We start from the raw sequence: 17,968 nt of genomic DNA on the forward strand, positions 1-17,968 counted from the left end.
GGCATAAAATATCTGCAGTCGGCCACTTCCTTTCACATCCTTTCTGAGCTTTCGGCGCTCTTGTGCTTTCGCTCTCTCGCACTCACTCTCCCTTTATGGATTTGCCATTTGAAGAGTTCGAAGAGGGTAACTAATTCTCTTGTAATCAAGTTAATTATCAAACTTAATTGAATCGGAATATGCGGCAATGTATATGTGTCAATTTGTGATACGATAATAAAAGTAGAGCAAAGGAAAATTTAGGCTCTACTACAGGCTACATACAGCGCAGCTTTCTGCATGCTGAAGTTAGTGTGAACTAACACTTTACTGTACGTAGCTCCAGACTTTGATAAAAAGTTATAAACCTTGTGTTTCAGATCTTTTTAAGGTCCTAGTGGATCCCAGACATGTGGTCCTCTGCTCTAAGCATATTTTAGAGGACCTCATTGAATCCATAGCTTTAGAGTGAAATTGAGCAGTGGGGATCTAGTTTAACTTCCCTATATTATTCCGATCTGTGTCCTAGCTACTCGAGAAAAGGGGAATACAATTTGACACTTGATTTTAATCGGAAATTCGAGATCTAAGCAGGCAAAAATCATCACAAGTCCTTAGGCCAGATGCCAAGTTATTAAGTGCAATAGCTAACGGTTAGACATCTCCCTGTAGCATTAACTCTGTGAGGTAAAAAATATAAAAGAACGCTGCCTGATTTTCAGGGAAAGAGTACATGTAATGAAGAGCTGATCCTTCGGTACGAAAGCAGTTTGCCTGTGGAACCACACAGTAAAATTTTAACAGAATTTGGGTATATAAGCTGGATATACATACATATGTACATGTGTCTTTTTAAGCCTTTTTCAGTTTCATCGTCAGTCACTATTTTCCCTCTGGCGAGTAATTCTGTCTTTTACAAAACTCATAATTTACAGCAAAATCGGCTAAACACAAGCCTTCATGGAAATATGGTCTTTGTTTGTATCTATCCTATTCTTTCAGAAATATGTCAGTTTAATTCTGATTTAGGTCGCTCTGTAAGAAAGGTGTTTATATGAACGCAGTTATAGCTAGCTGCTAACAACGCCATTCCCAGACATCCATATACGGCTTCCTGAGCAGATATCTCAGTGCCAGAAATAAACTTTTGATCAAGATACTATAGCTATTGACGTATACTTAAATTGCCTCTTCTAATCTCATTAGTAGCTATGTTGCCACGCCACGTAACTTAAAACAGTTTTGATATTTTTAGTGTTGTGTCGGTCTTGTACATTTTTATTGATGTGCCAAGAAACTGTCAGCCATGCCCACCATAACGCCTGCAAACCGCCCAAAACTGCCACGCACACAGTTTTGAAAAATGTGTTGAATTTTTTTCATTATCTTAATTGTCTTTCAACTTGCATTATTTATATCGAGAATTGTCTGCAGCAGAGTTTCGAAACGCAGGACCTTTGAGAACGAAACTGAGAATTAGAAACTTGCTCAATCGCACGAACAGGACGAATCAAGCGTCTCGACCTTCGGGACACTGTATATCAATATAATTAAATTAATACTAATAGAAGTATATGTCTTAACAAAGAATTTTACTTGCGGTACTATTAAAATTATATACAAAGTGTTTAAAAAGTTTTAAGCCTAAATTGTTATGATTAAATTTTACTTAACTAAATTAATAGTATTATAAGTGCAAGTCTTTAAAGTCTAACCTTCTAGTACTATTAAGTAGTATATGGATAAAAATATAAGAATAATCTGTTAAAAACTGCACTGGGCTCTAGATGTGGTATGTATTTATTTAATACTTTTACTGTAAAAATACGTCTATCATTTCTATAATGTTTTCGGAATATCTATAGAAATTAGCAAGAATACGATCAAATAGTGTGGGCGTGGTAGTTTTGGGCGGTTTGTGGAAGTATGCAAAGAGGTTTTTTGGCAAATCTATAAAAAAGTACTTTCATCATAGTATTTTGTATTATTTATATTTAAATATATTTGCACATAAATAAATTTAAAAAAATTCCAAGAAGTGAATAATATATTTAAACAAAACATTTAAAAATTTAAAAAACGTCCAATTTAGTATGGCCAGTTATCAGGGTTTTTGAGAATTTTTGTCAGAAGGGCTTGTGACACAGCTGCATGTTAAGTTAACAACCCAATTTGGTGTGGCACGGTCACTCTGCGTGTTCAGCACTATCGATTGTTTAAATGAAAATCATCGAGTCCGACGACTATCGACGTACGCAGAATTGTAAACCAGAAGTTAATTGCAAATAATACGAATAATAAAACGCTCCGCGAAGATTATTAATTAAAAATGACTGGTCGTGGCAAGGGGGGTAAGGGGAAGTTGGGGCGCGACAACGCGACCGACGATCAAGTCGATTTAGTGTACGCGGCTGAGAAAATCATCCAAAAGCGCGTTAAAAAGGTGAGCTAAGCGTAAACAAATGCGAAAAAGGCGACCAAAACGAGATGCTCCGCTGAAAATGCCAAACGCAATATGCGCAGCACACGCAGGATACATGTTTAGTCCACAAGGTCACATGTCCTTCGACATTTTTTGGCCAGAGGACATCTGCTGCTGCAACCACCATTTGCACGCTGCATGTGTGTGTGTGTGTGAGTGCGTAGCGCGTGTGTGTGTGTATGCGAGGCGTGTTTTTGTTTCGCTGGATGGAAAATCAATTAGTAGTCTAAGAAAATGCAATCCACCCCCACTCCTTCACTTACTCGATTTTCCAGGGCGTCGTGGAGTACCGCGTTAAGTGGAAGGGCTGGAACCAGCGCTACAACACCTGGGAACCGGAGGTAAACATCCTGGATCGCCGCCTTATCGATATCTACGAACAAACAAACAAATCCTCCGGAACTCCCTCCAAGCGAGGCATAAAGAAGAAGGAAAAGGAACCCGATCCGGAGCCGGAATCCGAGGAGGATGAGTACACGTTCACCGGAGACGATGTGGACACACATCAAGCCACCACCTCAACGGCTACCCACGATAAGGAGTTGAAGAAGGAGAAGAAGCACCATCACCACCATCATCACCACCACATCAAGTCCGAACGGAACAGTGGACGGCGCTCGGAATCTCCGCTGACCCACCATCATCATCACCACCACCACGAGTCCAAGCGTCAGCGCATGGATCACAGCTCCTCCTCGAACAGCAGCTTTACGCACAACTCATTTGTCCCCGAGCCCGACAGCAACTCCTCCAGCTCTGAGGATCAGCCGCTGATCGGCACTAAGCGCAAAGCCGAGGTGCTCAAGGAATCAGGCAAGATTGGAGTGACGATTAAGACCTCGCCAGATGGTCCCACCATTAAGTCTCAGCCGACCCAGCAGTTAACTCCCATCCAGCAGCAGCCCTTCCAGGATCAGCAGCAAGCGGAAAAGATTGCCAGCGAGGCTGCAACGCCACTGAAATCTGAGCTGCAGGCCACCCCATTGGCCACAGAAGTCATAAACACAACGCCCGCAGAATCTGGAGCTGAGGAAGAAGAAGTAGCCAACGAGGAAGGCAACCAACAGGCGCCACAGGTTCCTTCCGAGAATAATAACATACCAAAACCGTGCAACAACCTGGCCATCAACCAGAAACAGCCGCTTACTCCTCTTTCGCCGCGTGCCCTGCCGCCGCGCTTCTGGCTGCCGGCCAAATGCAACATATCCAACCGGGTGGTGATCACAGATGTCACCGTAAACCTAGAGACCGTCACCATACGCGAGTGCAAAACGGAGCGGGGTTTTTTTCGGGAGCGCGACATGAAGGGTGACTCGTCGCCAGTAGCTTGAGCTTCGACCCAAACAAATGTGGGGAAAACGAAACGGAAAATTGATACAATTGTAAATAGACAAACCAAAATGCGGGAATGTTGAGAGGGTAAATATCCAGAGAAATCCACACTAAATGTTGCTAAGCATTTTCTCTTTAGGACTTAACTTATTTATTGTATTTATTTTTAACGTAGGTTTTAGTTTGTTGTTTTATTACAATGTTTAATGTGCAAGAGTAGTTCAAGCAAGCGCAAGTCGAACATTTACTTAATGGCTTTAATATATACATTTTCGATAAATCTTTAACAGCTTTGCATTGATTGACTATTCTCCTATTTAAATTTAACCTTTTCTTCTTTTTTCTGCAATATCGTTTTTTAAGATCTGGCTGTCATTTAGTGAATGAGCGAAATGCTGCGACTGCTTAACTTGCCAATGCAATAGATTGTAAAACCAGAAGCGTAGATAGATATGTATGTACATGCTGCATATGTTTATTTACCACATATTGTATATTTTTTATAACACTTTGAATCTGATTGAGAACAACACAAGACACTCAAAAGCTAAGAAAAACTCCATGCGAAACCGAAGCAATTGTTGATTACGCTTACAAATATATACAATAGAAGATGCATATATTCGAGTAGTCACCACGTTTGCGAAGTTGGCTATCCCAATGTTGTAATTGTTTAATATTATATTTCCTCGCGCCGACTGATTTTACAAAAGAAACCCCCAAAAACGTATATACATATGTAGATTTAAAAATACTTTTAGAATTTAGCTAACCCAACCTCTACGTAATATTTATTTTAACATGTTCTATTAGCAATTATCCAATGCTTAAGTGCTGACTTTATGGGTTCAGAGCGGTGCAGTGCACAGATAATTCCAAATCGAGCCCATAGACTTATTACTTAAATCCAATGCTTATTACACTATTTTCACGCTTTGCAAAAGAAAACTACGTGGGATATGCGGGGAATTCACAAACTCTTGTCTATTCCTCATGGTTTTTGAGCGTATGTTCTCATTTGTCTTAGCTCTTTATTGGCCAGTTTTAGTTACGGCGTAAATTCCACACAAAAAAGCAACTCAAAGCCTATATTTTGAAGTTTTTAATATAGTGTTTAACTTTAATGTTATTGCCGGTATCGATTGTACATAATAAATTAAATAGAAACAACCAAACTTTCAATGCTTTGGGTATTGTCTACTGAGATTGATTTTCATCTAATATCCAGTCAATATCATCAATCTGCGTCGGGTGAAATTTAACACTAGGAATAAGGTATATCAATCCGCTAGTTTGTACAGTGGTTTCTACGTCGAGGTATATGTTAGGCTGGTCTCATAAGGGTCGGTACCTGTTGATGAAGGAATTGATGATGGGCGCCACCTTTTCTGGCTCGTTGAGGTGAACATGGTGCGTCCCTTCAACCTCGTGGAATTCGAACAGAGGATTCTTCTGCAGTTCCGCTAACACTTCATCGAAGTACTCCTTGCGTTCGTAGTAGGGAGCTTGCAAGGCCTTTATAAACAGATGCGGGCACTTAATTCTGCGCGCCATCTCCATTGGCACCTCCTGATGCAAAGTGTAGAATAGCGATGACTTCAGTCGGTTGTCCCGGGAGAAGTAATACTTGTGCGGTTCGTGGGTTGATGGTTTGCAGTTCCGCTGCAGCAGATACTTGCAGGACTCTATTGAGACGGACTTGTTGGAACCCTCGTGCAGCCGGGTCACCAACTGATCCCAATCATAGGAGGGCGGCTCAGACCCACTCTTTAAACGTCGTTCCAGCTTCAGAGTGGACTCAATTCTTTCGGACAACGAATCCACAATACTGCGAGCACTTCGAACAGGCGGCTTCAGCACATCCAGACCCACGAACAGATCAACTTTGTCGGGGAACAAAGCACTGAACACAAAGCCATTGATGGAGCTCATCGAGTGGGCCATTATGGAGATCTTATCCCAGTTGTACTCTTCCATTAGCCGGCGAGTGACCAGCACGAGGTCGATGGAGTGGTAGGAAGTGCCAGGTGGCAGCCAGGAGGACAGCCCATGGCCCGGAGCATCGATACTTAAGAAGGAGAGGTGGGACGGCAGGAGCGGAGCCAAAGTATCGAAGGTACCGGCGTTATCCTGCCAGCCATGCATGCCAACAATCGGTCGTACGTGCTTGGGTCCATACCATTTACCCGATATGTGTCCCCATGGAACTGGTATGCTGATTTCATCGAACTGCGAAGAGAAATCCAATGTGACTATTAACTGAAAATCAAAAGGATTCTACTACATACATGCTTGTTGATGATTTTAAAGGGTTTTGTGGGTCCACTGCTGGAGTTTCTGACATTCGGCAGCAGTTTTAGCATGCGGAGACCTCTGGACACCTTCATTTCAAGGTAAGATAATTTTCTACTTCCTCTGAGTAATGACACGTTCTTCTTCCTCGATCAATAGAATGACACTGATATTCTGGCTTTGATTTCACCACACATGGATGGTTGGCGGCGATGCCAGCTGAACTTTGATCTTGATACGTAATATCTGAGAAAACTATGTTTCAGCAAGGTTTTTAATCTTGTCATTCGCTGGCGGCTGCTGTTAACGAACAACACTGGTCCGAAACTTGGTTGGTATGTTTTACAACACTAAATCTTCGTTTATATGAACAAAATTTCGAGAACTTAGATGAAATACATAAGCTAGTTGCAAGTATTAATTTGTCATCATATATATATGAAAAAATATATATCTCAGCAAAGTCTAATATTCTTCCACCATGCAATACTTAAAATAAATTTAACTATTGAATATAAAATGTAAGCTTCGTGCAATGTGTGCCGCATAAACGTTGCCAGCAAGCGAACGCTTAGTGAACAGCTGTAGCTAGGTTAGTGTTTATTATTTGTTCGCTCGCAGTTTTCACCCGATTGTTGGGCGCATAATTGGTAATTAAATTAATCCAATGAAATAAATGCTGTATAAACTTGGAGGGAGCTCAGGTAAATATTAAAACCCTGCAATCAAATATGTGACACAACGACAACGTGAGTTATGATTCACTAAGGCGACCACCTTGACCTTTGACTCTAATGAGCCACCGGCATCGATTCGGATATTATACTGGATTATTTTTTACGATTTCTCTTTAATGTTTACTTTAGCATTTTCCATGTATGCTTCCCCGCCTGTTTGCGTTAACTAATCGCCGTGCTAATCTCCACAGGTCGTTACTGATAAGCGCCGAAATCGGCTAAACTTTGGAATTTAAGCTCATTTGCTTTTTGGGCACTTCAGAGCGCAGAAATGGACTCGGACGACAACTCAAGTGGCACCGTTACCGGCAGTGATCTCGGCCAGCGTTATCGGCATGCAGGCGACTTAACTGGCGAAGCCCCAACCAGACCCGTAAGTGTACTTTGAACCACCTCGCTGCATTTTCGTAAACTTCCAGGGGGTTAAATACTATTTTCCCGGAAAGTTTGCAAACAGATGCCATTTCAAAAAAAATATATATTCTTTATCAACGTTGATAAAGCTCCGTTTGTATGTACATGGATATACATTGAGTGCAATGTTGCCTATATGCAGGTGTCTTCCAGATTCTGTAGAGTTTTGTATATGTACATAACTGTATTATGGAAATGGTTACCATTCCAAAAATATCCCTTAAGATCTACTTCTCTAAAAATAAAACAATACGCAACTTAAAATGATCGTGATATAGGAAAGCAGACTCTTTTTAAGTGTTTTATGTATTTTTGTATTTTTCTTACCTTAGTTCGCCGAAATCAGCATTACGGTTCCATGGGGACACATATCCGGCAAGTGGTACGGTCCGCAGAATGTCCAACCGATTTTGGGACTTCACGGGTGGCAGGACAATGCGGGAACCTTTGATCGTCTGGTGCCACTGCTGTCGCCGGACGTGGCTTTCCTCTCGATCGATCTTCCTGGCCACGGGCTATCATCCCGACTGCCCGATGGCTGCTACTACAACTCCGTGGATAATTTGTATGTGATCCGCCTGATCATGAAGCAATACAAGTGGGAGAAGGTATCCTTGATAGGACACTCAATGTCCTCCATTATTTGCTTTGTTTTCGCCGCGGTCTTCCCGGACAAGGTGGACATGATCATTGGAATAGATGCCCTGAAACCTCATCAGCGTCCGTATCCGTCGGTTATTAGGACCATGGAAACCCGTCTGGATGAGTTCTTGCGGGAAGACGAAAGGAACCGGAGTAAGAACGAGCCGCCGAGCTACACCTACGATGAACTTATTGAGAGGGTCTATATCGGCACATTCCATTCGGTGAACAAGGAGCACTGCAAGCATTTAATGGCTCGCAACATTGGCAAGTCAGAGAAGTACCCGGATAAGTACTTCTTCTGCCGCGATCGGCGTCTCAAGTTTTACAACTATGCCATTGGGTCCCAGGAGCTGTGTGTGGAAATGGCCAATCGGATCACATGTCCTTACTTGTTCATCAAGGCCGCCCAGTCCTCGTATTTCGAAGACAAGAAGTACTACGACGAGGTGCTGGATGTGCTGTTAAAGAAGCCCAACTTTGAGTACCTGGAGGTTAATGGCTCACACCATGTGCACATGAACGATCCAGAGGCCATCATTGCGCCGTTCAACAACTTTATCCAGCGCTTCGGACCGGCGGCAGCGGCTGCATCCCGCCAGAAGGCCAAGGAGGCGAAGGAGAGCAAGCTTTAGACCACTACAGTGGTAACTAGAGCTTATTTATCGATGTACAGATTGTACAGGTTTTTATACTTAATTGTTTATGCTATGTGATCGCGGCAGAGGACTCGGCTCTGCTATAAATATACAATGTTCATCAGCCGAGAGGTTTTTCGACTCCGATTAATGGGGAAGTCGTGAAGGATACCAGGAAACTGGTTATGTGGAAGCTTACCCTTTAGTAAAGCGCCCATAGTGTAGATTTCAAAACTTTTTAATTTCGAAGGCTCCGGCATCAATAAATTTGTTTTAAATGGGTACTATAATGAAGAGCTTACCATGTTGTTATTTAATAAAATATAAATAATTTTCGATTCGAAAACCATTATCTTTAAAGTACTTAGTTAACATAGTTATAACAGAAAAACTTTTAAATAATACAAATATTACTTTATGAGTATTTATAAATATTATTGTAATTCATTTTTAGCCAATGTTCATATTTTAATATTTCAATATGTAGCGTTTGTGTGTTCAGTATAAGTATTTCACTATCATTGGGCTTATATATTTTTTGTAATGCCCATTTACAGAAGTAACTTGTCTTCCGAACGCCGGCAGATGACCTACATCTTCTTCACGGTAGAATCCAAGCAGCGAAAGTGTTAATAACCCGCAAACCAGTTTCGCAAATCCCAGCTGGCTGTTGCATCATCTAGACTTTTTCCAGGCAACATGATCGTGGCCAGTGGTCGGTGTCCACTCTGGAGGTCACTGTCGGTTGGATTTACATGGAAATGATTGTTTGCTAGGTATATATTTTTAAAAATAACTCAGCTGAGGCAACAGGGAAAAGAAGCCAAGTAAGTGGATGGCCATGCAGCTTCCACATTTGTCTGCGCTCATGTTCGTCTGGTGTTGCTTCTGCTGAATTTTTTCTTTTGCCTTGGTTAGTTCCTGGGTCTGGTTTGCAGTGTGATAAATGATCTTGGACAGCTGTTTAATTTGTCTTAATATGGTAACAAATTTAAAACGCAAGAGTGTTGATTTAATTATAAAAAGCATTTAAGAACAGTGTTGGTCCAACGTTCCTTACTCTGATCGAAAAAGGTTATGAAACGTCTGGTTAAAATAAAGTATTCTGACAAAATCTGACATCGATTTAAAATTTTTTGATTTGCATCTTTGAATAAACAACCTTACCCCAAAAGCGATTTCAGCTCTAAAGTGTGACGTTAAAAAGCAAATAAGATATTATAATATATTTTGTATGCAATTTGGGGCTAATAATTATGGATTCGGAAAAAAACGGCTGGACTTTTAAGATTGAAATTTGGTACAGCTGATTTTTGCCGATTTGTATAATGAACATTATAATATACTTCACTCTGTTCAAATGATCAGCATTGCTGTGGGTATATTTGATGTAACTTTTTATGTTTTTGTTTTGAGGGGATTTATGTACAGACTTTCTATAACTAGATTTAACTCATGTTTAGCAAAAGCACTGACTAGGCTTTAAATGGGGGTCCGATCGGGCATTTACGACCGTGGGGGGTGGGCGGCGATGTATTCCAGGGCGCGGAGGATGGCCTCTGGAATTGGGGGAGCGGTGGGAAGGTGAGCGCCCTGAGGCTGGAAGCCGTTCTCATCGGCGACGTAGGTCAGTGTGATGGGAATGCCTTCGGGGGAGATGTAGGAGCTGCTTCCGCTAATTCCATTGGGGTTTCCGGCCTCCTGGGCCTGGATGCCATTACTGGTCTCGTAGGCGTATCGGTAGTTGCCATCGGCATCGGCAGAATCCACTTCCTCGCGGGTAATCACGGCATCCTTGTTAATGTTGTCCGCATAGACATTAGACAGCATCAAGGCGGCGAGCAGGCAGAGCGACTGAAATGGTTACACACGGTCACGTCTGGACTTGAATCACTGAATCCTTGACGGCGGCTAAGTCTACTCACTAGCTTGAACATCTTGCTGGTTTCTGGGCTTGTATAATCCACACTGGTTGGGTGATCTTCGCAGGCGGTGGCTTTTATAGGCAACCAACGGCAACGTCGACTTTGGCGTTGGCGTCGCCATCGCTGACGTCTCTAATCTGGCTCTGAACTCCAAAAGCCGCTCCAAACTAAATATCAAACTTAATATGTTTGTGGGTTTTTTTTTCGGCAGCAGCATACCGATCGAATTTAATAAAATTCCGCTCAGCTGCCTGCAAAAAAAATAGAAAGGAGATCTGGATTTGAGCACCGGAATGCGAAATACCCTTGCCAGATATAGCTAAGATTACCTAGAAATCATCGGCATATAGCTTAGCTTAATTTAATTATCTCCATAGCATTTTTTTTTGTCTTAATCGGTGCTTCCCGCGATATAAAAATATTGCCGGAAACTATTTTCTTTTTGATTAATCGGACTTGTGTCTAGATCTGGGCTAAGGATTTTTCACTACTGTGAGAGCTATGCAGTATGGTATTATACAAATTATTATACAAGAAAAACTAAGCTCACGTGTAGGGAACTATAATGACCTAAAAAGTTTGAAATTTTCCTCAAATAAAGCACAAAAAAGCAGGTATTGTTATTTAAAATTAAGTGTTTTTTTGAAATTCTGTTGAGTTTGGGTAACTCAATTGGCTTGTATCTTCACTCTTCGATAGTGAGCGTTGGAAGGGTGTGGTCTATGATATTTATATTAATCATTTGCATTTAATCTTAAAAAATCATCGCTGTTCCGCAAAACCATTGATCCCAATGTAGCAGCCTTAGCATGAAGCACCTGAACCCATTCCAAGTGGATCCATCTGCCGATGGATCAACACACTTCTGCATGGGTAGCGGTAATCATCTGACGCTGCACTTAATGGCCAAAAGTAGATTCGGTTAGCTTTTGGCGGCTTGGAGTCATGTCGACGGTAATGGAACATTTGACTGTGACATTCGCCCATAGAGGGTAAGTTCAGAGATGGACCTGGATTTGGAAGGGGGCAGCAGCTCGTGGCGAGCTAATTTAATTCCATCTAATTTATCATTCGTTTCGATTTTATTTTCATTGGCCATTTGGCTTGCGGTGAGCGCAGGCGGACAACCTGTTTGCTCATCAAGGAATTCTTAAATTCCCAAAAAAATCAACAAGATCAGCTTATTAGCATACAAATTTGCTGTCCAGTAATAAATTGTTTTCTAGGCCTAATCGCACTTAGCACTCGGCCTAATAAAATGCCCATCAATCGATGTATCCGAGCCCTATCCGAGATCTGTGACGTATTGGACAGATGGCAACATTCACTGAAACCTGAATTGCTAAATTATCAAAATATATGTATAAACACAAATTCTCAGATCATTGCGACGTCTGCTTACCGCCATATAGATGTATTCCGAATATCACGGGATATTAAACAGCAGTTCTATAACGGTCCTAAACAACATTTTGATCTATATTTGCATTTATTTTTATTTTTATAAAATAAAATACAAATTAGACTCGTTGGAATAAATCTGGTTTCCATTTATGGCAAAACTGCAGACAAACACGCCCAGCAAAAAAATCATATGTCAGGGCAAAGTTTCGGTATAAAATCCGTACTTATCCACATGATAAATCACCCGTATGTGTCCTCCATCTGGCAGGTTAAAGTGGAAGTATCCAGGTATTTCATTGTCCAGAATTTGCACCTCTGAATTGATAACAGGCGTGACATAGCCATCAGATTTGGTGTGGTATTTGGGAAACGGGTGTGCCTCAACAGCCAGAAATATTAGAAGTAGGAAAATGCACTGTAAATACCTAAGGATTACCCCAACAGATTAGTGTGTGTCTATAGCTTCGCTTTCATTCTACCTGGGCTGGGAATAATATACCATTTTATGACGTTTATTTCCTGGCTGGTTTGCTTATCGGGTTTTTCAAACGAAGTCTACACATACATAGAAAGGTGCGAACTATATTAAATTACTAGCTTACTCCAGAGTTTGCACACTTCCTTATTTACCAAAATGATTCTCAGCAATTAACACCAGTTTGCAACGGTTGATGATGTTTGCTAAGCTAATTTCAAAACAAAAATGAATAACTTTGTTCACATTAATCAATACCCCGAAGATCAAAGTGAACAATTAATTAAAGTCATAAATGTAGGGTATCAGAAGATCACACACTGCATTGCTTGGCTGGATCGTCTTCGGCGGCGCTCCGGGTGACATGCTGCCCGGCGACCTTGTCCATGTTTCAACAGCCAGGGGCACGAGGTATACATACATATGTACCATCGCACCTGCCACTCCATTTGAAAACCTCGAGCCCAGGGCGCAGCTCCAATTGAAAGTTGTAACAAGAAATCTTCAGCTCGTGTTGGGAATTTCCAACGGCGTCTTGAATGAACCGAAAGAGTCGCATTAAACAGCACTTTTTATTTGATTGTAATTCAACAATTAGTGGTATCTCGTGCGAAACCGAATCCGAAACTGAAACCGAATTAAAGCATGCAATATAAATTGTTGGCAAATGACTCATGTATTTTAACTATAGGTCATCCGAGCATTGTTGTTATTGTTTCCCATTATTGGTAGTATGATAAGAAGACATTTTGGCAATTATACCCACCTCTCGGGTCCTTGTGATTCAACGAGAAAAAAACCCGTTTAGGTGCGCGCCACTAAAGACAAGGGTCTCATCCATATAAAAGACGCACTTGAGCCGATCAAATTAAACAGTTGCACTGCAAGCAGCATCATCACAGCATCACCGCTTTTAGAGAAAAAAATCCCAATTCCCATCACCATGTACAAATATGTAAGTTCGGATGGTCCTGGTACGCCTCATCCCCCAGCTGGCCACCACTCTAATCCATGTATTATCCGTAGCTGTTCTGCCTGGCTCTCATCGGCTGCGCCTGCGCCGACAATATCAACAAGGATGCCCAGATCCGTAGCTTCCAAAACGACGCCACTGATGCCGAGGGCAACTACCAGTACGCCTACGAGACCAGCAATGGCATCCAGTTCCAGGAGGCGGGCAACCCCAACGGAGCACGAGGTGCCGTGGCCTACGTGTCGCCCGAGGGCGAGCACATCTCGCTGACCTACACCGCTGACGAGGAGGGCTACCATCCAGTGGGTGACCATCTGCCCACTCCGCCCCCAGTGCCGGCTTACGTGCTCCGTGCCCTGGAATACATCCGCACACATCCCCCGGCGCCCGCCCAGAAGGAGCAGTAACCTGGAGCAGCACCAGCACTCCGAAGCAGAAACCCCACATTAAAACTGCGGCCAGTCATTGTTATTTAGGTAGTTATCGTTAATAAAGGATTTCGATACAGATCACTTTCGTTTTTGATATAGGAAACCTGGAAAATAAAATATTCATTTCATTATCCGTTTGAGCATCTTATAGTTCTTCTAATAATACAGAAGTGTGTTTTGGCTAAGACAAGGAAGTCTGCTCAAGCACTGCATTTAATAGAATAAAAATATCAGGCAGATAGCATTTACATTTTAAACAATTTTTTATTATCCTGCTTTCTCTTTCAAATTGCTTTAGAACATAAAAACAGTTATAAACTAAACTTGATTCAAAAATGACCAGTCAATCCCTCATTTCGATAAAAATAAAAAGTTTTAAGTATCTGTCATAAATTAATCTACTTTCATTTCTACAACTTCATCATTATTCCCGAACCCAAGTAATTAAATTTTTGGAATACTAGCCAACGATGATCCAAATATGAGATGAATCACATGTTTAACAAACTATACTTTTGGGCTACCAACCAAAAAAGAAACACTAGGCTTCACACAGGTTTTCTCAATTTGTGGCATTTTATTCGCTTAAAAGATATGTTAGGTCGGTTTGAAATTCGAGCGAGCCGAACTTGGTTGAAATTTTGCAAATGCTGCCCGAGACGCTCATTTGAAGAGGGTTCTTTAAACCCGGAAAAAACTTCCGTTTATTATTAAGCCATCGAAAGGTCGCCCAAACAAAGTTACGACTGTTTTCCATCCAGTTTTCAAATTTCCATATCTGAGAATAGACGTAAATATTAATCAGACACGCAGACAAATAAAGCTGTTCGCAGATAATGGGATAACAAGCTAGAATTCGTGGGGGTTTTCTTTGTGTTTTCTGTTTGGTTGAGCCCCATTGTTCGCTCTTTATGGGCACGAAGACCGTAAATTCACGCCGTGAAAGAATCGATGGATGGATGGATTGATTTATAACCCAAGCAGAACAGCCCGGAGGCAAGAAACATTTGCGCATTTCAGAGTGCTTAGAACATCTAGCAACAACTTAGCCTAGGTCTTAAGTCTTACGCTACTAAAGTTAGTTGGTGATTAGTACATGCTATGGTATGTTCAGCCTTCTTCACGGACACTTGCATCCAAGTTGATGTGTATGGTGGATAGAATGCAGTCAGGAACTTCACAAGACGTGCGGCTTCTTTAGCTTGCCATCCTCGCTGTGTGTGCGAATGTAATCCAAGGATCGCAGGATATAGTCCGGAGTAGGCGGTGGCTGCGGGAGATGACGACCCACTACATGGAAACCCAGTTCATCGGCTATGTAGCGCGTCTCGATGGGAACGCCCTCCGGTGAGGTGTAGCTATAGATGCCAATGGTCTCCAGCGGAGATCCTGCCGCTTGCACATCGATTCCATTGCTGGTCTTGAAGGCGAACTTGAACACTCCTTCGTCATCCTGGGGTGAAACCCGGAAGTCTGTTATCTGGGCATCCCGCTCAGTGGCGCCGACCAATCTTCTGATCCGGCGAACCCTCACCAGACGGGCATCGACCTCCACCCAAATCAGGGCCAAAAACACCAGGCCAATTAGCTGAAACCAAGAGAGGTCTTATCAGCCATCAAGTTCACAGATCGGATGGGGAACACAAATGGACACAGGGTCGAAGTGCTTACAAAATTTCGCATATTTCTCGGTTTTATTTCAGTGTCTTTTCGCACTGTCTGCAATACACGATATCCACTCGGGGTTTTATGATTGATTTTGTAATAATTTGTAATATCCAGATTTGATGTAATCCGCTGCGGAATTCCGACGTCTGCGAGGTTTAAAGTTAGCCACCGTACTGCCACCCCGGCCAGCTGGTCTCTTCAACTTTATACGAGGTAAGCAACGGGCCAAAACGTAAGCCACGAAAATCTAATAAGCATAACCAAATGCCAATAATCGGTGGCTCTGGCGTCTTCTGAGACCAGACGCTGCTCTTTGTGGTTACCCTGCCCACCAATTTTTGGTTCTCGATAGCAGGTCATGTCGGAGCCACTATATAATTCATTTCCGTTTATCATGTTTGCTTATTCATATTTTACGATATCATACTTCGGATGCTAATAAATGCGACAATAAAATGTGATAAGTAGCTCGAGTTCTTGAAGATCTGCTGCCAATTTCAGGTGGAGTTTATGATGCCGAGTTTCCGATTTTGGTGTTATTGTTATTATTAAAAGGCAGCAATATATGGAGTGGAATATATAAATACTAGTTCGGTATTAAGTTAACTGTGTGAAGTAGTAAAATCTAGATCAATAGATTAATCACATCCCATTGTCAATTTCTACCTATTATGATATTAGTGCGTAATTAATTGAAGTTTGTTATATAACCGCTTGAAGAAAGTGTATACTGTTTGCACCTATTTATCCGTAACATACGATACCACCTAGGGTTCCCAACACGGAAGTATTTTGGCGCCCAGCATGTTCTGAAATATTCACATCAAAAAATATTGAATTAAGTTTAGAGCCTTTTCTGGTTTTGAAGCAAATGCAAATGACAATTATTAAAATCATAGCAGATGTGATAAAATCAAAGAAAATAGGCCATAAAATTATAAAAGTCACCAGAAGCTAGATTAACACAAAGTTTTTGTTAACAATTTTTTATTTGTTTATCTGAAGCTGATAAAACATAGTTAACGGTTCGAGTTCCTTTATTGGAATAAAAGCGACTATGCTCCTCATAGCTTTCGCAGCAGACTGATTGAGCCTTATTAAGTTCGTTGCCTAAATCTTTTGTTTTGCGCTCCACATGTGAGAGTGTAGCATACATTATGGTAATTTTGGTAGAACGCTCAGCATAATCAACCGTTGTTTATGCTTATATTTTCCTGTGCCTAAGTTATGGTTCTCCAATGTGTCAGAAAACCCACTCCGAAAGAGTCGTGCAACGTATAATAGTTCATAGACTATGAGAAGACCATCTCTGGCAGAAGGAGAACTGGAAAAGGCAGTTCATTTGTAGTTTTTGATTTCGGCTTTCTAGTTTTTCGTGTTTGCGTTTCGCAGTCGATTCTAAGGTTAAACTATTTGGCGTCGATTTGTGTTACTTAATTAATGTTGTCCGCGAAAAAAGATCACAACTCGTTTGATTTGAAGATTTATGTCTGAAAATTAGCCGCAGATTATTTTCGCTTCATGCTTTCATCTTCGTCGAGTGCCCCTTTGCTGTGTAAATCCTCAGCCAAAAACACAGGCATTGTATCTTAATTAGCAAACAGTGCTTAACGCAAACAAAGATAATGCAAATATGATTAGGCAAATACAAATGTATTCTGATTGATGTGCTGATTGATTCTTCGGTCCGACACCTTGACAAGCGGCGAAGTTGTAAAGTTTTTAAGCTATGCAAATAGACGGGGTGCGGGGCTACATTATACAAATCGTGCAAGGTCTAGGTCTACATAGCTCCATATTTCACACAGTGGGTCGAGATAATTATATATTAGAGGCGTTGCACTTTCAATGACAAATAGAAAACAATTTTTCTAAGAAATAAAAGTTGTTTAAAAACTTTAAAAAAATATGCGAACCAAAGGTAGTTTATTTAACTTTTTAGTACGTTTTTCAGGTTAAGCATTTCATTTTCAAAATTTACCCATTTGGACACATTATTTTGAGACAACCAGTTTTAAACAGAAGTTATTTGGCAATCTAAAAAACCCATTTAACAAAAAAAAACCGAATCAACCATGATCAATGGTTGTGCAGTAAAAACCTTTAGTTTCGCTTGAGATCTCGAAAAAGTTAATCGAATAATCGAAGCTGACGCATTAAACGTATATTTAGCACGCCTCATTAAATCAATTTAATATATATATAGTATTGGATTTTTTGGCTGAGCAGTAATTTGAACCATGACCTTTCAGAGCTGAAAATAGAATTTAAATATTATAAATTAATAACTAAATGGCTCAATTTGTCAGCGGCTGGGAGTCTGCAAGTTAGACATATGAATCTTAGTCGAACCACTGTGCATAACTTTCGATTTTAGATCGGATTGGCATGCAGGCACACCTACAAATGGACCCCGAAAAATGCAAAACAGCTTCATTGGGAGGCGATATTGGACGGGCATTAGCACAAAATCAATATAAATCAAAACCCGGTCCACGAACATGTATTTGTGTTTTAGGGAAATAATGCCTCTGCTTTTTGGTTGCACCATTTCCCTGGCTATGCTGTTTGTCTTC

At 41.2% G+C, this 17,968-nt stretch overlaps 7 protein-coding genes across 8 annotated transcripts; 3 read left to right on the forward strand and 4 right to left on the reverse strand.

The window, feature by feature from the left end:
* Positions 1-2,206: 2,206 nt before the first annotated feature.
* LOC6539382 (polycomb group protein Pc) lies at positions 2,207-4,968 on the forward strand. The gene is made up of 2 exons (XM_002086239.4): positions 2,207-2,422; positions 2,737-4,968. The coding sequence occupies exons 1-2, from the start codon at positions 2,309-2,311 to the stop codon at positions 3,790-3,792; spliced, it is 1,170 nt and encodes a 389-aa protein (XP_002086275.1). The 5' UTR covers positions 2,207-2,308; the 3' UTR covers positions 3,793-4,968.
* Positions 4,885-6,396, reverse strand: LOC6534672 (probable serine hydrolase). The gene is made up of 2 exons (XM_002095311.3): positions 6,082-6,396; positions 4,885-6,022 (listed from the first exon to the last, which is right to left on the reverse strand). Exons 1-2 carry the CDS (start codon positions 6,178-6,180, stop codon positions 5,129-5,131), a joined length of 993 nt encoding a protein of 330 aa, XP_002095347.1. The 5' UTR covers positions 6,181-6,396; the 3' UTR covers positions 4,885-5,128.
* A 242-nt stretch (positions 6,397-6,638) lies between these two features.
* Positions 6,639-8,645, forward strand: LOC6539385 (probable serine hydrolase). The gene is made up of 3 exons (XM_015189685.3): positions 6,639-6,789; positions 7,014-7,195; positions 7,569-8,645. Exons 2-3 carry the CDS (start codon positions 7,094-7,096, stop codon positions 8,511-8,513), a joined length of 1,047 nt encoding a protein of 348 aa, XP_015045171.1. The 5' UTR covers positions 6,639-6,789; positions 7,014-7,093; the 3' UTR covers positions 8,514-8,645.
* Positions 8,646-9,867: 1,222 nt separating this feature from the next.
* On the reverse strand, positions 9,868-10,558 carry LOC6534674 (pupal cuticle protein Edg-78E). Its single transcript, XM_002095313.4, has 2 exons — positions 10,442-10,558; positions 9,868-10,370 (listed from the first exon to the last, which is right to left on the reverse strand). Exons 1-2 carry the CDS (start codon positions 10,451-10,453, stop codon positions 10,023-10,025), a joined length of 360 nt encoding a protein of 119 aa, XP_002095349.1. The 5' UTR covers positions 10,454-10,558; the 3' UTR covers positions 9,868-10,022.
* Positions 10,559-11,893: 1,335 nt separating this feature from the next.
* LOC6539787 lies at positions 11,894-12,418 on the reverse strand. 2 transcript variants are annotated; one of them, XM_015189487.2, is made up of 2 exons: positions 12,325-12,399; positions 11,894-12,270 (listed from the first exon to the last, which is right to left on the reverse strand). In XM_015189487.2, the coding sequence occupies exons 1-2, from the start codon at positions 12,345-12,347 to the stop codon at positions 12,039-12,041; spliced, it is 255 nt and encodes an 84-aa protein (XP_015044973.2). In that variant the 5' UTR covers positions 12,348-12,399; the 3' UTR covers positions 11,894-12,038. The 2 variants fall into 2 exon arrangements, 1 of the variants encoding a protein (XP_015044973.2); XR_005561205.1 differs by having other exon boundaries at positions 12,186-12,270; positions 12,345-12,418.
* A 411-nt stretch (positions 12,419-12,829) lies between these two features.
* LOC6534675 (pupal cuticle protein Edg-78E) lies at positions 12,830-13,802 on the forward strand. The gene is made up of 2 exons (XM_002095314.4): positions 12,830-13,275; positions 13,347-13,802. The coding sequence occupies exons 1-2, from the start codon at positions 13,264-13,266 to the stop codon at positions 13,698-13,700; spliced, it is 366 nt and encodes a 121-aa protein (XP_002095350.1). The 5' UTR covers positions 12,830-13,263; the 3' UTR covers positions 13,701-13,802.
* Positions 13,803-14,281: 479 nt separating this feature from the next.
* LOC6539788 (pupal cuticle protein Edg-78E) lies at positions 14,282-16,244 on the reverse strand. Its single transcript, XM_002086637.4, has 2 exons — positions 15,396-16,244; positions 14,282-15,312 (listed from the first exon to the last, which is right to left on the reverse strand). The coding sequence occupies exons 1-2, from the start codon at positions 15,405-15,407 to the stop codon at positions 14,902-14,904; spliced, it is 423 nt and encodes a 140-aa protein (XP_002086673.2). The 5' UTR covers positions 15,408-16,244; the 3' UTR covers positions 14,282-14,901.
* Between the last annotated feature and the right edge of the window lie 1,724 nt (positions 16,245-17,968).

This window comes from Drosophila yakuba, chromosome 3L (assembly GCF_016746365.2).
Source record: "Drosophila yakuba strain Tai18E2 chromosome 3L, Prin_Dyak_Tai18E2_2.1, whole genome shotgun sequence".
Lineage (NCBI taxonomy): Eukaryota > Metazoa > Arthropoda > Insecta > Diptera > Drosophilidae > Drosophila > Drosophila yakuba.